This window comes from Brassica napus, chromosome C2, assembly GCF_020379485.1.
Source record: "Brassica napus cultivar Da-Ae chromosome C2, Da-Ae, whole genome shotgun sequence".
Classification (NCBI taxonomy): Eukaryota; Viridiplantae; Streptophyta; class Magnoliopsida; order Brassicales; family Brassicaceae; genus Brassica; species Brassica napus.
This window is the reverse complement of record NC_063445.1, coordinates 9248852-9268170: the sequence shown is the minus strand read 5'-3', so window position 1 is coordinate 9268170 and position 19319 is coordinate 9248852. Positions and strand designations below refer to the sequence as shown.

Below are 19319 nucleotides of genomic sequence, written 5' to 3'. Positions count from 1 at the left end.
TACACCATGTTTGTTTGCAAACACCATCTCAAAGAGACATGGGCTGAAACAGTTAGGGGTATCATACTTCCGGTTCCGGATCCAAAGGATGTTGAAGTGCCAGCCGAAATACTAACGGTTGATATTTATCCACCAACGACCAAACGAAAGAAGGGAAGACCAGGAATCAAACGTAAACTGTCCGCATGAGAGATACCGGTAAGACTGTGGTGTTGACTTTGAACAATAATTTCAGTAACGTATAGTAAATTCTCCAATTATACCAACTTTATTGTTTACATCAGGGGGAAGCAAAAAACATAAGCCGAACAAGTGCTCAAAATTTCGGCAAACTTCTTAAACTGTGTTCGATTCGTTTTGGCAATGGGCTTATACTCAACCTTCTCCTCGCTCTTAAACAACGTTTTCACCCTTGGGTCAGGGGTGTACACTCCAGAAATCTTGCTGGATCTCATGCGATGCCGTTTCACCACACAAATCACGTGGGTTCTCTTGTATCTGGCTATCAGTGGACATGTCGTCTTTACAACTGTCATATCTCTCTTCGTCCTCCGTCCCCTGTAATTCAGCGTTGATCTCCTTAACACTTGCCTCACCACCCGCCTTGGGAGGATCAACTTTTCCAACCGCCTCCACAGGCTTTGGAAACTCCATATTTGATGTTTCAATGGAGTCAACAGATTGGGGCTGTTTGTCTGCCGTCCTTGCTTCTTCACCACCGTCAGGATCCTCCTCATCGAACTCACCACCGTTGTCGCCACCCGTTTTCTAGATGGAGTCAGTAACCTATGTCAACAGGTGTACACCAAAAATAAAATGTACATGTGTACACCAATAATAAAATGCACACCACCTGTGCAAAGCCAATCCCCGCCGTTGGTGTCATGCGGGCAGCCACAAACTTGTTTTCTTTTGGCTGTGCACCCTCCCCACCCCTCGTTGCCCTTATTTCCTGAAATTTCAAATCAGTTCATTACGCTCTCTGAGAATTGTCGAACAACAACAGACCTAAACCATTGCCTAAGATATAACTACCTCGTCCGCCCCCGGGATTTCAGAGTTGATCTCCTTCGAAAGTGCCTCAACAAACCCCATAGGAGCAGAGACTTGTTCAAGCCTCTCTCCATCATTCTGATTTGATGTTTGACCGGATTCACCACCGTTGTCGGCACCCGTTTTCTAGATGGAGTCAGTAACCTATGTCAACAGGTGTACACCCAAAATTAAATGTGAATGTGTACACCAATAATAAAATGCACATCACCTGCGCAAAGTCAATCCCGGCCGTTGGTGTCATGCGGGCAGCTACCGACTCGTTTTCTTTTGGCTGTGCACCCTCCCCACCCCTCGTTGCCCTTATTTTCTGTAATTTCAAATCAGTTAATTACCCGGTAATTGAGAATTGTCGAACAACAACAGACCTAAACCATTGCCTAAGATATAACTACCTCATCCGCCCCCGGGATTTCAGAGTTGATCTCCTTCACAAGTGCCTCAACAAACCCCATAGGAGCAGAGATTTGTTCAAGCCCCTCTCCATCATTCTGATTTGATGTTTGACCGGACTCATAGCCCACCAGTGGAGCACCTACCCATTTTTGATGGCCCTCCCCACCTTCTGGAGCACTTCTTTCCTGCATCAGATCCGTTAATAACGCACTTCAAGTAATGTACAACAATAACAGACCAAACTTAATGTGACAGATATAACTACTGTTTATGATATAATCAGTAGCAGACACGTTTCAATTCCGGTTGATGCAACCTTAGATTTCGAGGAGGGGTTTCTATCCCATGAAGGATGAAAGGAGCGTACACTACCAACCGAACTGTAACAGTTCGGCTTTGTTTTCTCCCAAGCGACTGGGGAGCCTTGCTCATACCGGTACGTTGGGTTTCTTTTCTGCCATGCCCCCGGGGAGGTTACCGCATGCTGGAAGGTAGAAGAAATCCGCAAATATTCACAACTATTGTTATTACAACTACTTAGCCAAACACTACACAACTAATTAAGATGCAAACGAACCTCTGCTGGTAACACATAGGACTCAGGCTCAACATCTTATACATCTCCAAACAGGACGAGGGCATTCGATTGTGTTTTTTGCTGCTGACCATCCCCCCCCAGCGCTGGGTTAGAAGTCTAAGCAATAACACAACAATAAAACTATCTATCACATTACCTGATCGCCTTTGTTTCAGCCGGATGGTGGAAAACGTGCATTGTCAGACTCGTTTTCTTTTGGTGACCACTTTCTCTCTCTGATGAGGGTGGGTTCTTCCTGCTCACTTCCTGGAAAACGGCAAAGGTGTCAGGACAGTAAATGACCACGAGTTTGTATATTATGCGAAAAAATAACTTTGGCGTACAACCTTTGTCACCTCCTTTCCACCTCCAGAGCGACGCCGAGGCAACGTTTTTTTTCCAACATGCCGAGTTGTTGCAGGCTGGGAAGCTGGGTCGATGAAATGGATGGGCGATGGGTCGATCTTATCGGTAAGGATGAGACCGGCTGGGAAGATGGTGAAGATGGCCGACTTGCTAGCCCTTTCTATCCAAACTAACCTGAAAACAAAGAGAAACAATGAGTTTATGAGTAATGAAAATAATCACAGAAGCTAAAAGATAATAGGGATGGAATGGTTTATGGATAGATGTTTGATGATGGAAGATGGATAGATGATGTTGGATAGATGATGATTGACTCTCTAAATCCGTGGGTGCTGATTGACTCTCTCAATCTGTGTCTCAAGGCTCCTGTATCACACAAAGAACCTATGAACCACGAGCTCAATAGCCTTCTAATGTTTCTCACACTTAGAAACTAAAGAACAGATTTTTTAAGCAAAGAAAACTCTTTGATAAAAGATAAACTGAATATTATTTCTTAAGGATTGAAAGGTTGTTTTTACAATGCACGACCATGAGCTTATGTAATGCTCAGAAACAATAAAACTATGCTAAAAATCAGAAAGAGAATCAAGAATAAAAGGAAGTAGCCGTTAGGCCTTAAATGGCTTGCTTGGCCAAAAATAAGGAAGGTGATAATTCTCTTGAGTCTTGAGAGTTTTGTGGGAAAAATCTGATGTCTTGGGACGTCTAGATTCATTCTGAATGTGTTCAGAAGGCAGTAGTCGAAGCAATAGAGCCGTTGGTCTTCAGAGCTTCTTTTTGGGAAAACATACCGATATGGTAAGTTGTTGTAAATGAAGATCCTGCTGATCCTATGCTTGCTGGTGTAGGGAAATATAAGGGGAGGCTCTTCTGGACGGTTGTATGTGTATTCTGGAAGCCTTGGATCATGTAGATTACGTCCTGGTTGGTTGAGCTCGGTTTGGAAACAATTGGATCAGTTGATTGTCCAATCTTTCCATAAGTTGCTCGGTTTGACCGGTTCTGGTAAAATGATTGTATTTTGAGATTTCCGTGGTCTTTTCTCCTCTTCTTGGGCTTGTTGGCTTGATAATAGATCCATCTTGAATTCCATGCCTTGGTTTGGGTCGGAACGCTTATTGGTTGGGCTTGAAACAACTTCTAAACTCGGATGCTCGCAGATGGACGGGCTGGAGAACCTCCAGTTTGTAAAATTCATATCTTCTTGGTCCAAGTAGCTTTGAAGATTATTCCAATTTTTATGGACTCCCTGTTGAGTGTAGAATGCATGAAAATTGGTTGCATGGCAAAATTCGTCATGGTTGGTAAGATACGCCTGTTTTACTGAACACATATCCTGGTTAGTCCTTTGGTTAGCTGATTGGTGCAACTGCTTGGCCTCTGGTTCAGGTACTGATTTGATGACCGCATCACGAGTGCCAACTGTTTTCCTTTTTTTCCCCTACCTGTTTTGCCCCTCGGTTTCACTCACAATACTATCATCAGGAGACGGAGTGCGTCGCACCTGTGGATCATCCATCGCTTTCCTCTTCCTAGCGTTGCGTTTGCTCCCCTCGGGCAGACCCAAACTCTTGCAAATCAGTGTCCGCAACTCTTCAATATTGTTCTCCATCCCCTCAAACCGCTGAGATATCCAATGTTTTAAATTTTCATGCGTACACCTCTCTGAGCATTGACGATTCTCTTCTCCACTGTTTCCAGAAGAAGAAATATCTTCAACTTCAATGGGCGCTGTATTACGCGGTCGCAAATTTCTCTGGCGTACGGGAGTGGGACAAGCTCCCTCCCCCTGGGCAGCGTCTGGAACCTTAAACTTGGGGGAAAATGACTGGTCGCCACCTGGAAAGTCCTCAGGTTTGAATGTTTCCCCACAAAGCAACTTCTGCACCAAAGAAGTAACTTGCCTATCTTCATTCTGGTCCACCAACAGCAGCCGTTCCTCATCAGGAATCACGGTGAAGTGGACAGAGAGCTGCAGCCAGGCTAAAAGCATTGGAAGACACGTTAACCACAAAAGCCGTAACCATTTAACTTCACTGTATTTTTGCATCCGCTGTATTTAAAACAAAGGGAAAACAAACTTACGTCTGGGTCTTCTTCGACAGCAACTATTTCGTTGACTGTGAGAATAGTGGATGGCGAAGAGCAAGCTCCGGGGGAATCAATGAAAGTGGCGGTGTTCCCTGCGTCGAAAATTTTCTCCAATAACAGAGGCACAACATCAAATACGAACAACTGCAGAGCAAGTGGAAACCCATAGCAAACTGTTGTCTTTTGCGATAGCCGATCACGCATAACTTGCAGTGGGTTCTCACCTGGTGCGACAACAAGGGGAGGCAGGAAACGCGGCACGGTCGCCAAGAACTACTCTCGACCCCACGGATACGCTAAAAAGCTCTCAACGTCTGACAGCATCTCAACGTACCTGGGCGTTAGTTTAAGATCTTTGTTACTGGGGCAGAGAACACCATCAACCAACGCGATCAGAGCCAAAGGGAGCCGTTTCTCCACAGCTAGATATTCATTTCCCAACATGTGCAGTACACTCAGGACTGTTAACTTACCGACAGCCGTATCAAAGAGCTTGTTCCACATCGTCGGAGGAACAGATTCAGATGCTTCCGAATCCTGAACATCGAAAGCTCCGCAGTTCAAACCTGTAACGTCTCGGAATTCATCCAGCGAGAAACATAGTGGATCGGGCCCGAAGGTGAACCAGAATTCGTGTCTGCGAGCCGTAACGAGCTGTCGGCTGAGGAGGCAGCCGATGAGCTTCGTAGAGTTCTAGCAGCGTACAACGGGAAGCTGAAACAGCCCCCGAAACTGGGAAGCCATCAAAGTGTCCATCGCATCCGTCCCCTTTAGAGCAGCAGCAACAGAACCGATGACGTGTGATTTTGAGTAGATGTTTACTCGCAACTTTGTCGGGTACGCACCATATGCGAACAGTCTTCGGGGCAACATAGATGAGGGCACCCCATCAGAGAATTGTCCCCCGGAGGAATCACCACCACCGGGGCCGTCCTCAGATCAAGAATCTACAAATAGAAGAAAAATCGATAACTCAAATAAATGGCTTCGAACACAAAACGGTGTCGACTAATCATTACTAAAGAATCTGTCCGATGACATGCAAATACGGAATCCACATGAACGGAGGTGGACGAAATACATACCCGGATAGCGCTGCTGTTTCGCAGGAGGGCGCTCCGGGAGCTCCTCGCCAGAGGATCTGGGCTGACGACGAACGGTTGTCTGACTTAGCTTGGACTTCTTCATCACTGCAGGCGTCGTCTGGGGTCTAATTATCGCCGGGGAAGATTCTCCAACGGCTGCGACAGGCTAGGGAACACTGGTGGATCTAGGTCTAAAGACGAATCGTCCTCTCAGACTTTCACAGTAAATGAATTTACCAGAAGGTCGTTTACCGCCCAGTGCAGGTAAGACGACGAAGTTAATGACCCGGGTTTTTCGGGAACCGGGAATGTCGCCGAAATTCTCACGTGCGAGAGAGGAGTGGCATTTCCGATATTCCGCAGCTGGAGTAAGGATCGTTTCGTCTTTTGCTTTCAAGTCGCATAGGGTAACAAATACACGCGACCCATTTGCCGAATTAAAACTCCGCGCGGCCCAAAGCCCGAATTATAAACTCGAAAGTGACCCACTTTGCCAATATTTTCAGTTTGTTACCTCAAAGTAATCTGCTTACAACCATTTTTTTTTTTGGCTCATCATCAACTTATATTCATCCAAAGATTGGGTACAACCAGTACAATACACAACAGATTTTCACCGCATATGCAAATGGGGATCTAGTATCACCCTGAATCACTATAGAGGATCCAACGCTACCCGACTTAATCCCATTGCATTTTAAACCCAAACGAACGTAAATCATCCCACAACACGGAATGAAATCGTCCCATTAAACCACCTAATTCGACCTAATGATACGAAGACATCTACTCACACGAAAGATACAAGCCTAATTCGAACACAATTATAACCAGATTATTGGTTCCAGAAGATAGGAGTGTAGCTCATGTACCAACAACAAACTTCGCCAGAGGTGCATCTTTGAAACTCAGCTCACATCTCCGGATTTCGATGACTCGATCCTCAGCCACAAAACGGACAGACGTGTCCGTACTGAAAAAACGGACTTTGACAACGAACGCTAGCAGGCACCGCAGCAAATCCAAAGCTTCCAACGGTGCAGAACTCTCGCCGCTGGTTATGAACAGAACGTCCTCTCCGGCGCTGGGATGCAGAGCCTCTGCCACGTGCCGTCGTAAGGTTAACTTCGCCGGTTGACCACTCCGACGTTGTGAGCCTTGACACATGTTGCTCCCGAGAACCGGACGTCAAAATGTTACAACCATTTTAACCTGAAGTTTTTAAAAAAAAAAACCATTTTAACCCGAGAAATAAATGGTGGGAAACAAAAGCGAACAAAAAAAGAATTGAAAAATAATACTCCCTCCGTTTCTAAAAGATGTATGTTCTGGAAAACAAATTTGTTTCAAAAAGATACATTTTTTTACTTTTTCAATGTATGATTTTTTGAAAAATTGTAAGTTTAAAAAAAATTAATGGTGTTTATTGAATTTCTATTGGCTAAAAATTATGAAAAATTGTTATTCACAAAAAACAATGCATATTTAATGAGTTTTCTTAATATATGTGAAAAGTATAGAATATGCATCTTTTAAAAACAGAGGTAGTAACTAACTAGATCTCGATCAGCACAATCGCGCGGTTTTTTTATTCATTTATTTTTATATAAACATTTTGTTTTCAATTATAAATTGGTATATATTATAATATATATGTGTCTATCAATTTTAAAGCATAATAAGTTTACGGTATATTTTTTTCATTGAATAGATTGTTTCAAACTTTCACATGTATTTGTATATTCTTCTATATATATTTTTTGGATTATTATTTCATTATTAAAATCGTAACTATATATATAAAGATTAGTAAAATATTTTTTTATTGTCATATTCAAAATATTGTAACATTTCACAAATTTAGAAAGTTTTTAAAAAATTAATCATTTATTTTTTGATTTTTAAAATAAACTATATAGTTTAAAATTTGTTTTCATTGGTTTAAGGTAGTAAAGATTAATCATTGTTAGATAATATGATTTTTGTTATTATAATTTTTTAAATTTTTTTTTAAAAGTTAACATCGACAAATATTTAAATAATTAACATATGGAGGTATAGTGTTACAAAATTAAATTATATATATTTAATTTATACTATCTATAAATCCTATGAATCATCTATTGTTTAAATTCAATTATTGATAGCTCAATAAAAATTTCTGGTAGAGCCAAAATTTAAATGATAAGATTAGAGATTAAATGTAACATGACTTTCTAGGAATAGTTCCATTAAGTCTATTTTTAAAAATTTCACACATGAATCAAGGTTGTGACTTCTGTTTTAATATGGTTGCACGAGTTTTTTTTTTCATTTATTTTTATATAAACATTTTGTTTTCAATTCTAAATTGGTATATATTGTAATATATATGTGTCTATCAATTTTTAAAACATAATAAGTTTACGGTTATTTATTTCATTGAATAGATTGTTTCAAACTTTCACATGTATTTGTATCTTCTTCTATATATATTTTTTCGGATTATTATTTCATTATTAAAATCGTAACTATATATATAAAAATTAGTAAAATATTTTTATTGTCATATTCAAAAATATTGTAACATGTCACAAATTTAGAAAGTTTTTAAAAAATTAAACGTTTAGTTTTTGTTTAATTTTTAAAATAAACTATATAGTTTAAAATTTGTTTTCATTGGTTTAAGGTAGTAAAGATTAATCATTGTTAGATAATGTGATTTTTGTTATTTTTAATTTTTTTTTATAATTTTAAAAGTTAACATCGACAAATATTTAAATAATTAACATATGGAGGTATAGTGTTACAAAATTAAATTATATATATTTAATTTATACTATCTATAAATCCAATGGATCATCTATTGTTTAAATCCAATTATTGATAGCCCAATAAAATTTTTTGGTAGAGCCAAAATTTAAATGATAATATTAGAGATTAAATGTAACATGATTTTCTAAGAATAGGTATATTAAGTTTATTTTTTAAAATATCACACATGAATCAAGGTTGTGACTTCTGTTTTAATATGGTTGCACGAGTTTTTTTTTTCATTTATTTTTTATAAACATTTTGTTTTCAATTCTAAATTGGTATATATTATAATATATATGTGTCTATCAATTTTTAAAACATAATAAGTTTACGGTATATTTTTTCTCATTGAATAGATTGTTTCAAACTTTCACATGTATTTGTATCTTCTTATATATATATTTTTTCGGATTATTATTTCATTATTAAAATCGTTAATATATATAAAGATTAGTAAAATATTGTTTTATTGTCATATTCAAAAATATTGTAACATTTTATAAATTTATAAAGTTTTTAAAAAATTAAACATTTAGTTTTTGTTTAATTTTTAAAATAAACTATATAGTTTAAAATTTGTTTTCATTGGTTTAAGGTAGTAAATATTAATCATTGTTAGATAATATGATTTTGGAATAATTTGCAAAATACCTTATTTAGGATTTGAAATTTGATAATTGCATTTTCTATTTTAACTTTTGAAAAATATACTTCCTTAATTATGAATTGACCTTTTTACCCAAGATATAATTCGAAATTAGTATATAAATTCGAAACTAATAAAATAATATCATTAAAATTAGAAAAATATGTGTGTTGAGATAAATATGTTATTTTACCATTTAAATTTTACAATAAGAAAGATAAACATGTGAATTATGACTTGTTTTGACTTTATCGTGATGTTTATACAGGTTTCCCTTTATTTTATTTTCTTTAACTTACATAAACAAGTCACGTTGTTAAAAAAGAAAAGCAAGTCACGTTTGTCTCTACAAAAATTTTATCTTCTCTACTGGAGCCAAGTAAGTTCTAGCTAATATGATGTATTCGGATATGTGTTTTTTTTTTTTGATTTTGAATATGAAAAAGAATTGCACTGATTATTATTCATCGGTTTGTTCTTCTTTTTTCACGTGTCATGAAAATCCAATAAATCTGTTTGAGCCAATGATTTGGTTCGTGTATCTTACAAATTTTTTAATTTATGTTGTTTATATAGATATGGAGTACAAGATTCAAAAAGGAAGTAATGGAAAAAGAAAGGAAGAGGAAGAACAAACACATACCAACATTTCAAAGTTACAGAAAACATATGGTGTTGCTTGCATTGAAGTCTTATCGAAAGATTACTTTCATGTGTATATGAAAGAGTTGGAAGAAATTCTGAACAGTGGATTCACAAATAATTCCCTATCTCTAACGATTTTCTTTTAAAATATATTTTTTTTAAATTGTTTAATAGGAATTGATAACTATTAAGATTGAGCAATTTGGTAAATTATATATAGATAAGTGTATTTTTCAAAAAACTTAAACAAAGGTGTATTTTTCAAATTATATTCTTATTGAAGTGAATTTATCCAAATTTTCCCTATGATTTTTGTTATTTAATTTTTTTTTATAATTTTAAAATGTAACATCGACAAATATTTAAATAATTAACATATGAAGGTATAATGTTACAAAATTAAATTATATATATTTAATTTATACTATCTATAAATTCAATGGATCATCTATTTTTTAAATCTAATTATTGATAGCCCAATAAAAATTTCTGGTATGCCCAAAATTTAAATGATAAGATTAGAGATTAAATGTAACATGATTTTTTAAGAATAATTTCATTAAATCCATTTTTAAAAATATCACATATGAATCAAGGTTGTGACTTCTGTTTTAATATATAAGATAACGGAAAGCTTTTTTGGATCCAGATCCTCCTTTGCTACTTCTTCTTCTCTCTCTCTCTTTCCTTGTATGCTACTACTCTCTTTTATATATTTCTAGGGAAAAGTGCCTTTTTCGACCCCAACTATTTCCATCGTGCCTTTTCATACCCAGATTAAACATTGGTGCGAAAACATACCTGAACGAAGTTTTTCTTTAAATTTTCAACCCAAACTTCGATCCGTATCATTAAAACCTACCCTGACCAACTTACTGTTAGTCTAACGTTAAATCTTGCATAATCAGATAATACGTGGCATTTAATTTATTCAAACACAAGAACAAAACGACGTCGTTTGATTCATTAATCAAAACGACGTCGTTTTGAATTGGGGCAAAATTAAAATTAAAAAACCCTAGCTCCTTCTTCTTCTTCGACTTACGCTCTCGAGTCTCTCTCTCTGTTAGATAAGAACACGAAAATCCCAGAAGCTTGAAGATCCTATGGGCTTTCGTCAAGGTAAGTCTTCCATAGCTTGTGTTATGTAAGAAAAGTTTGTTTAGTTAGCTAATATATGATGAAATCTGTGATTTGAGTTAAAATTGATGAATTTTACAGTTGGCAGAAATGGGTGAGCGAGGAAGAGGAATTCCTAAGATATGTCGTTGTGGAGAAGCTGTAGTAATGAATACATCAAAAACTGTGAAGAATCCGGGTAGATTGTTTCATTCTTGTTCTTTTGGAAGAGATGGGGTAAGTGTCAATATGTAGATTGTTTGATGCTTCCCCTTCCTGTATGAGAATCAATATTGTTATGTTACAGGATTGGTATCATAGTTTTAAATGGACTGATGTGAGTATGTATGAAGAGCTTGAAGACTTGATTGACAAAGTTGATAACCTTGAAGGAGCTTCGATCACATTGCAAAAAGGAGTGAACACTTGTGAAGCTGAGATCGAAACATTGACAATGGAAACTCGGGTATGTGAAGCTGTTGTTGAGAAGGAGATCCGAGAGTGTAAAATGCAACTCCGAAGCTTAAAGAACATGGTAGTGTTTGCTTTGGTCATGCTTTTCTTCTTCAAGTTCATGTATTGATGATGTAATAAGAACCTTATGAAGCTTATGTATGGTTTGTTGTAGTGAAATTGACATGTCTGATCTAATGTTGTATGAACAATGATGGTGTTTTGTAATGACATTGTGATGGTTTGTTGTTGTCGTTTTTAATCAAGAGTTTGTTGTTGTCGTTTTGAGTCACTAAAAGAGTATGTCGTTGTCATTTTGAATCACCAAAAGTGTCATAAAACCATGCTTGAATCACCAAAAGTATCATTACAAAGCAACAAAAGAGTCATAACAAAGCAACAAAGCTGAGAATACATAAGTCTTAACAAAGCAACATAGCAACAAAAAAGACAAATATGCAACCACAACAGCCTTCATGATCCATGTTTCCATCAAAAACCACCTTCATGGTTCATGCTTCTAGGAAAAACAGATCCAAAAAACCATCAAAACCGAGCATAAGAACATCAAAACAGAGCCAAAGAGAAAGTTATGTACCTTCATATTTTAACTTATGCTTGTGTTACTTGACTTGGTCCTTCACCAAAGTCACAAGACATGAAGTCTTCCTCATCCTCTCCCATCGTCGTCGCCTTCTTCTTCTTTGGTCTATTCACTAGCACTCCGACATTTGGGCATTTCGTTGCATTGTGTCCAGCAACGCCACATCGACCACAATGCATCACTCTTCTACTTCGGTCGACCTTCTTCTTTGTGGGTGACTCATTTTTCCTTTCTTTCTCTTTGGCTTTGGCTTCCTTCCTTTTCTGTTCTCGATTTCTTCCACCAAGCTAGGAGGTGGAAGCACAACAGAACCGGTTTGGTCCCAGAAACACATTCCATTCACCGGTCTAATGGAATCACTATAAATTTGTTGCTGCCTTGTGTTGAGGAACCAACTAGAAATCTAATCTTCATAATTTAGTTTCTTCTCGGTGATGACACGTAAGGCATGGCGACAAGGAATACCACCTAATTGCCATCTACAACATGCACATGTCCGCAGCCTCATATTCACGCTGTGATTGATGACCGCTCTCTCACCTCGCATCTGCCATCACCACCGGGGATCATCTTGTAGAATTTCAGCTTTCTCTGGGGATTATCTTGCAGAATTTCAGCTTTCTCTGCTCAGCATCTATGAGCTTTGTGATTCTAGAAGGGAACCTACTAGCACTCTCAGCTGCAATCCTCTTTCTCAGATCGATACGAACCATAGTTGCTCTTCTAATAGTTTCAAGCATCTCAACCATCGGCATGTATCTCGCAGGATCAATGGCGTTGTTGAATGACTCTGAGATGTTGTTGTGTACGTCCAAACAAGAAGACATTAGAGAACAGAAAGCGAGACTGCAATTCTTAGGATTTTTCTCCATCATGGCTTCAAACACACGTATATCATACCTCTTAACCGCCTCAAGACTAGCTTCATACTCACGGACTGTGGTGCTCTCAGCAACTCTCCAAAACAAATCCTTCATCTCAGCTTGGCGAGGAAAGAGTTCCTTCAGATTACCATATATGTGGCGAGCACACATCCTGTGTTCAACGTCTGGTAAAATCATCTCGACAGCCTTTACTAAGCCCTGGATGATGTAAAACAAACAAAAATCAGAGCTCAAACAAAGATAATAAAATTCTAACTCATCCAAACCAAGTAATACCTTTTGTCTATCAGATATTATGGTGCAATTTTGACCTTTTGTAGGTTAAAATCACTCTGCAGTTTCTGTAGAAACCATGTCCAATTATCCTCATTCTCTACATCAACAACGGCCCAAGCAATTGGGTACATTCCGTTATTTGCATCTCTTCCTACAGCTGCCAAGAGCTGACCTTTTAATGTGCATTTGAGGAAGCAACCATCTAATCCAAAGATGGGCCGACACCAAATACTCCACAAGGATCGGATGGTTGCAAAGCACACATTGAATCTGTGAAACACTTCAGCTCCATCATCATCTAAGACCATGTCTAGTTCCACAGTTGATCCTGGATTGGTACTACAAAATACAAATGAAAATGTTAGTTAAATTACTAAAAACAGAGCAACTAATAAATTTTTTTAACTTACTCTAGAATCGCAAGTCGATAGTCTCTTAGCCTACTAAACTGCTCTTCTTGCTCACGGTTGATGATGGTTATAGCCTTATTCTTCGCCTTCTCACACTTGTCAATCGTGGTTATCAAGTTGAACCTTTGCTCAATCTGCTCTTGCATATACTTAGGCTTCAACTCAACATCATTCCTAATCTCCTCCATGAAGAGCTTCAAAATCACACCCGACTTTAGGATCTTACAATACCCGTCCTTTTGGCATTTGTGCTTATCTTCATATGTCTTCACCATCCACTTCCCATATCTCTCTTCATAAGAGCAATAGATTCTCCATGAGCACTGGTCTTTAGACCCACACACAGCCCCACATTTAATTTTCCCCCATTTATTCCGCTTAATGTTCCACCCTCCCTTCAAAGCATACTCAACTAATGCATCTTTGAAATCTTCAATTGTGTCAAACACTTGCCTTAGCTCTAGGTGACCACTCCTTGGTTTGAACCTCAGCATATCCTCCTCTTCCTCACCATCAGAATTGGGAGGTGTGTTATGATAGTCAAAATCTTCATCTTCATCAACAAATCCATCAACATTTCTTTCTACTCGGATCTCTTCTTCGCGGAGTTCCTGAACCTGCTCTTCGTCGGGATGATCTACTGAGTTCACTAGGAACAAATTAACAACTCCTTTCCACTCACCCGCTTTACACATCATTCTGAAATCATCATCTCTAACATAGCTCAGTTTCTTTCTATCCTTGTGATTCTCAAAAGGAAGCGTGTACCACAACCTCTGGACATATAATCCCTCCCCAAACTCATCTAATAAAGATATGAACAACTCCTCTGGTTTGCATTCAATTGTTTTCACATCTCTACCAATATAGCCAACATCACCGCTTCTTTTCTTCACCCAATATCCACCGAAACTAACATTAAATGTTACAATCTCGAACATTCTGCAAAAGAAAAGCACAAAACGTCAAGAAACGAAACCAATTTTGGTTTCCAATCACTAACAATCAGCAATCTAAACATTTTCTGAGGAAATAAATTACCTCATTTTTCCAGTAGCTAACTCCTTTCGATGATCCAACACTCGCAAACTCGTCGTGAAAGACCTTCGGATCACAGAACCCCTTAGGATCTTCAAGCTTCTGGGATTTTTCGTGTTCTTATCTAACAGAGAGAGAGACTCGAGAGCGTAAGTCGAAGAAGAAGGAGCTAGGGGTTTTTAATTTTAATTTTTCCTCAATTCAAAACGACGTCGTTTTGATTAATGAATCAAACGACGTCGTTTTGTTCTTGTGTTTGAATAAATTAAATGCCACGTATTATCCGATTATACAAGATTTAACGTTAGACTAACGGTAAGTTGGTCAGGGTAGGTTTTAATGATACGGATCGAAGTTTGGGTTGAAAATTTAAAGAAAAACTTCGTTCAGGTATGTTTTCGCACCAATGTTTAATCTGAGTATGAAAAGGCACAATGGAAATAGTTGGGGTAGAAAAAGACACTTTTCCCTGTATATTTCTATAAACCAACGTAAAAAAAACAAATCCATGGGGTTCTTCGCTTCACAATCCCAACGCACTTCTCTCTCTATCACTTCTCCTCCTCCTCCCTCTCTTCACAAATGTCACGTAACCCTAGATTCTGCTTCTTCCTCTTCCTTTTCTTAAACTCGTCTGTTTTCTTCTCTATCCCCTGTTTCTCCATTGACGAACAAGGCCAAGCTCTGCTCTCATGGAAATCTCAGCTAAACATCTCCGGCAACGCCTTATCTTCCTGGAACGCCGCAGCATCAAATCCTTGCAAATGGGTCGGAATCAAATGCAACGCGAGAGGCCAAGTCTCGGAGATACAACTCCAAGTCATGGACTTCCAAAGCCCATTACCGGCGACCGATCTCCGGCGGTTAAAGTCGCTGAGTTCACTCAGTTTAACCTCCGTGAATCTCACTGGTTCCATCCCAAAGGAGCTCGGAGACTTGCCTGAGCTCGAAGTTCTCGATTTAGCTGATAACTCTCTCTCCGGCGAGATCCCTGTCGAAATCTTCAAGCTCAAGAAACTCAAGACTCTGTCTCTCAACACCAACAACCTCGAAGGTGTGATTCCTTCGGAGCTAGGGAACCTCACTAGCCTCCTCGAGCTCACTCTCTTCGACAACAAACTCGGTGGAGAGATTCCAAAGAGTATCGGACAACTCAAGAATCTAGAGATATTCCGTGCGGGCGGGAACAAGAATCTAAGAGGAAAGCTTCCTTGGGAGATAGGCAACTGCGAGGGGCTCGTGACTTTAGGTCTCGCCGAGACGAGTCTCTCCGGTAAACTCCCGGCCTCGATCGGGAACCTCAAACACGTTCGGACAATAGCTTTGTACACGTCGCTCTTGTCGGGTCCAATCCCCGACGAGATTGGGAACTGCACGGAGCTTCGAAACCTCTACTTGTACCAAAACTCGATCTCCGGTTCGATTCCGACCGCGCTGGGGCGTCTCGAGAAGCTTCAAAGTCTTCTCTTGTGGCAGAACAATCTCGTCGGGAAAATCCCAAACGAGCTCGGGAACTGCCCGGAGCTTTTCCTAATCGATCTATTGGAGAATCTCCTTACCGGGAACATCCCGAGAAATTTGGGGAGCCTTCTCAGTCTCCAAGAGCTTCAGCTCAGCGTTAACCAGCTCTCTGGGACCATCCCCGAAGAGCTAGCGAACTGCAGGATGCTGACGCATTTGGAGATTGACAACAACCGAATCTCCGGCGAGATTCCGCCGTTGATTGGTGAATTAACGAGCTTGACGATGTTCTTCGCGTGGTCTAATCAGTTAACCGGGAATATACCGGAGAGTCTTTCTCAATGCGAGGAGCTTCAAGCGATTGATCTCTCTTACAACGGTTTAACCGGTTCGATCCCTAGCGGAATCTTCGAGCTAAGAAACCTCACGAAGCTTCTTCTCCTGTATAACGACTTGTCTGGACTCATACCGCCGGAGATTGGGAACTGCACGAATCTTTACCGGCTTCGACTCAACGGAAACAGAATCACAGGGAATATTCCGGGTGAGATTGGGAATTTGAAAAACCTCAACTTTATCGATATTAGCGAAAACCGTCTCATGGGAAACAATCCTCCGGTTATCTCCGGTTGCGTAAGCCTCGAATTCGTTGATCTGCATTCCAACGGTTTAACCGGTTTGATACCCGGTACGCTTCCAAAGAGCTTGCAGTTAATCGATTTCTCCGGTAATTCACTAACCGGTTCTCTACCATCCGGTATCGGGTCGTTAACCGAACTCACGAAGCTTAACCTCGCGAAGAATCGTCTCTCCGGCGAAATCCCTAAAGAAATCTCCTCTTGTCGGAGTCTCCAGCTTCTCAACCTCGGCGACAATAGCTTCACCGGAGAGATACCAGACGAGTTAGGACGAATCACTACACTCGCGATTTCTCTCAATCTGAGCTGTAACTCCTTCACCGGAGAGCTCCCGCCGCGATTCTCCAGCCTCGTGAATCTCGGATCGCTCGATATCTCTCACAACAAACTCGCCGGAAACCTAAACGTCTTGGCTGATCTCCAGAACTTAGTCTCACTCAACATCTCCTTCAACGACTTCTCCGGCGAGTTACCTAACACTCTGTTTTTCAAGAAACTGCCACTCTCTGTTCTCGAATCCAACAAAGGCCTCTTCATCTCGGCCCGGCCCAATAACGAGACCCAAACCCGGCACAGATCCGCAGTGAGACTAACCATGTCGATCCTCGTCGCGGCAAGCGTCGTTCTCGTTCTCATGGCGGTTTACACCCTCGTCAAAGCGCAACGAGTCGCCGGAAAAACAGAGGAGCTAGACACGTGGGAAGTGACGCTCTACCAGAAACTCGATTTCTCAATCGACGACATCGTCAAAAACCTGACTTCGGCCAACGTGATCGGAACCGGAAGCTCCGGCGTGGTGTACAGAGTCACCATCCCCTCCGGAGAGACTCTGGCGGTGAAAAAGATGTGGTCGAAGGAAGAAACGGGAGCGTTTAACTCGGAGATCAACGCGCTCGGATCGATCCGACATCGGAACATAATCCGTCTTTTGGGCTGGTGTTCTAACAAGAACGTGAAACTACTGTTTTACGATTATCTCCCCAACGGGAGTTTAAGCTCTCTGCTTCACGGTGCTGGTAAAGGGAGAGGTGGAAGGGCTGATTGGGAGGCTCGATACGATGTCGTTTTAGGTGTTGCGCATGCCTTAGCTTATCTCCACCATGATTGTCTACCTCCGATTCTACACGGCGACGTTAAAGCTATGAATGTCTTATTGGGTTCCCGGTTCGAACCTTACTTAGCCGATTTCGGTTCTGCCAAAACCGTAAATACCGATGGAGATTCGTCGAAATCGAGTAACCGGCCTCCGTTTGCTGGTTCTTACGGTTACATGGCTCCAGGTAAATTCCATCAAATTCATATATTATACATTGCTATTGCCAAATTCAAAAATATAAAAATATATTCAGTAAAATAAAGAATTCAATAATGATATTTTTATATGTATACAGAACATGCCTCCATGCAACGTATAACAGAAAAGAGTGATGTGTATAGCTACGGATTGATATTATTAGAGGTGTTAACCGGAAAGCATCCATTGGATCCGGATCTACCGGGAGGTGCACATTTGGTTCAATGGGTGAGAGATCATCTAGCCGAGAAAAAGGCTCCAGGAGAGATTCTAGACCCGAGACTACGTGGACGAGCAGATCCAATAATGCACGAGATGCTCCAAACGTTAGCGGTCGCATTCCTCTGCGTGAGCAATAAGGCAGCCGATCGGCCTATGATGAAAGATATTGTGGCAATGCTTAAAGAGATTAGGCAGTCTGGCATCGGACGGTCGGAAGCTGATATGATAAAAGGCGGAGAATGGCAGCCGCATCCGTTGCCGCCGGAGAAAATTGTCACTCCTCGAGGTTCACCTATTTGTTCGTTCGCGTTCTCTGATGAATCCGTATAAAAACGTATAGCACTATACTGCAATTAGGGTGATGACATTTAGAAAGATGTGTAATATTTGTTGTTAATGATTTTATTAGAATCATTGAGAAAGAACCTTTGGGCATATTTTTCTTGGTTTGAGAGGTTTTGTTATTGTTTTCTTGTAAACGAGATGAAGAATGTTAATGTATTATCACAATACTAAAAGCCAGATATCCTTTGATATTAAGTTATCCACGTCATCAAAAATAATCATCTAATCACAACATTTTATTTTTGTTTTGAGTCTCAATACTCTGAGTTTGGGTGTGTGAATTTATTTGGTTTCATTGGGGCTTTCTTTTCCATTTACCTAAATCTAAAAACCTAGCAATCTACGCCGACGCGGAAGTCACGAGGCTCTCTCCTCTACCACTTCGTCTTCTCTTTTCTCCTCTACCACTTCGTCTTCTCCCCGTGAAACCATTTCGACTGAGTTCTAATCCATCCATCAATACTCCACAATCAATTTCTTCTTTACGGTTTCGTTTCATCTCCCTCTTTTCCTCCTTCTTTATATACTGCTCTCTTTCCTGTGTACAAATCAAAATCCTAAAAACGCTCAAACCTCGATCCATGGCGATGAAACCAAATGGGAAGTCAATTGTCTCATCTGATTACGACGACAAAGTCATGTTCTTCAAAGATGTCTCACTGGGTCACCACGAATCTCAGTTGCGATTTCGGCTCATCCATTTCTTGGAGGCTTGGAACCCACTAAAGAAGACGCTTATTGTCCTGGAGATGCTGCTCATCGATGAACAGGTACAATAATCGGAGGAGACTAAGCTTATATAAATATATAGATCTTCCCACTTATTTACTTCAAGACGCTCCTTGCTTACTTATTTTGGTTGTGTTTATGTTATTCTTCGCAGGGAACAGCTATTCAAAGATTCATCTTCCCAGGAC

At 39.8% G+C, this 19319-nt stretch overlaps 3 protein-coding genes across 3 annotated transcripts; 2 read left to right on the top strand and 1 right to left on the bottom strand.

Moving 5' to 3' along the window:
* Positions 1 to 10888: 10888 nt before the first annotated feature.
* LOC106377847 (uncharacterized protein At1g43920, Chloroplastic-like) lies at positions 10889 to 11360 on the top strand. The gene is made up of 2 exons (XM_013818078.2): positions 10889 to 11014; positions 11085 to 11360. Exons 1-2 carry the CDS (start codon positions 10889 to 10891, stop codon positions 11358 to 11360), a joined length of 402 nt encoding a protein of 133 aa, XP_013673532.2.
* A 1055-nt stretch (positions 11361 to 12415) lies between these two features.
* Positions 12416 to 14450, bottom strand: LOC106377846. The gene is made up of 4 exons (XM_013818077.2): positions 14446 to 14450; positions 13405 to 14346; positions 13030 to 13333; positions 12416 to 12916 (listed from the first exon to the last, which is right to left on the bottom strand). The coding sequence occupies exons 1-4, from the start codon at positions 14448 to 14450 to the stop codon at positions 12416 to 12418; spliced, it is 1752 nt and encodes a 583-aa protein (XP_013673531.2).
* Positions 14451 to 14947: 497 nt separating this feature from the next.
* LOC106380865 (leucine-rich repeat receptor-like serine/threonine-protein kinase RGI4) lies at positions 14948 to 18597 on the top strand. Its single transcript, XM_013820708.3, has 2 exons — positions 14948 to 17821; positions 17933 to 18597. The coding sequence occupies exons 1-2, from the start codon at positions 15025 to 15027 to the stop codon at positions 18385 to 18387; spliced, it is 3252 nt and encodes a 1083-aa protein (XP_013676162.1). The 5' UTR covers positions 14948 to 15024; the 3' UTR covers positions 18388 to 18597.
* Positions 18598 to 19319: the final 722 nt, after the last annotated feature.

Bases quoted from the DNA above. Each gene is read 5' to 3' on its own strand.
- LOC106377847 (XM_013818078.2), top strand. From the start codon at position 10,889: ATGGGTGAGCGAGGAAGAGGAATTCCTAAGATATGTCGTTGTGGAGAA. The intron at 11,015-11,084 runs GTAAGTGTCAAT...GTTATGTTACAG, and splicing joins GTTCTTTTGGAAGAGATGGG to GATTGGTATCATAGTTTTAA.
- LOC106377846 (XM_013818077.2), bottom strand. The intron at 13,334-13,404 runs GTAAGTTAAAAA...TGTATTTTGTAG, and splicing joins TATCGACTTGCGATTCTAGA to TACCAATCCAGGATCAACTG. The intron at 12,917-13,029 runs GTCAAAATTGCA...TACATCATCCAG, and splicing joins GTGATTTTAACCTACAAAAG to GGCTTAGTAAAGGCTGTCGA.
- LOC106380865 (XM_013820708.3), top strand. From the start codon at position 15,025: ATGTCACGTAACCCTAGATTCTGCTTCTTCCTCTTCCTTTTCTTAAAC. The intron at 17,822-17,932 runs GTAAATTCCATC...ATATGTATACAG, and splicing joins TTACGGTTACATGGCTCCAG to AACATGCCTCCATGCAACGT.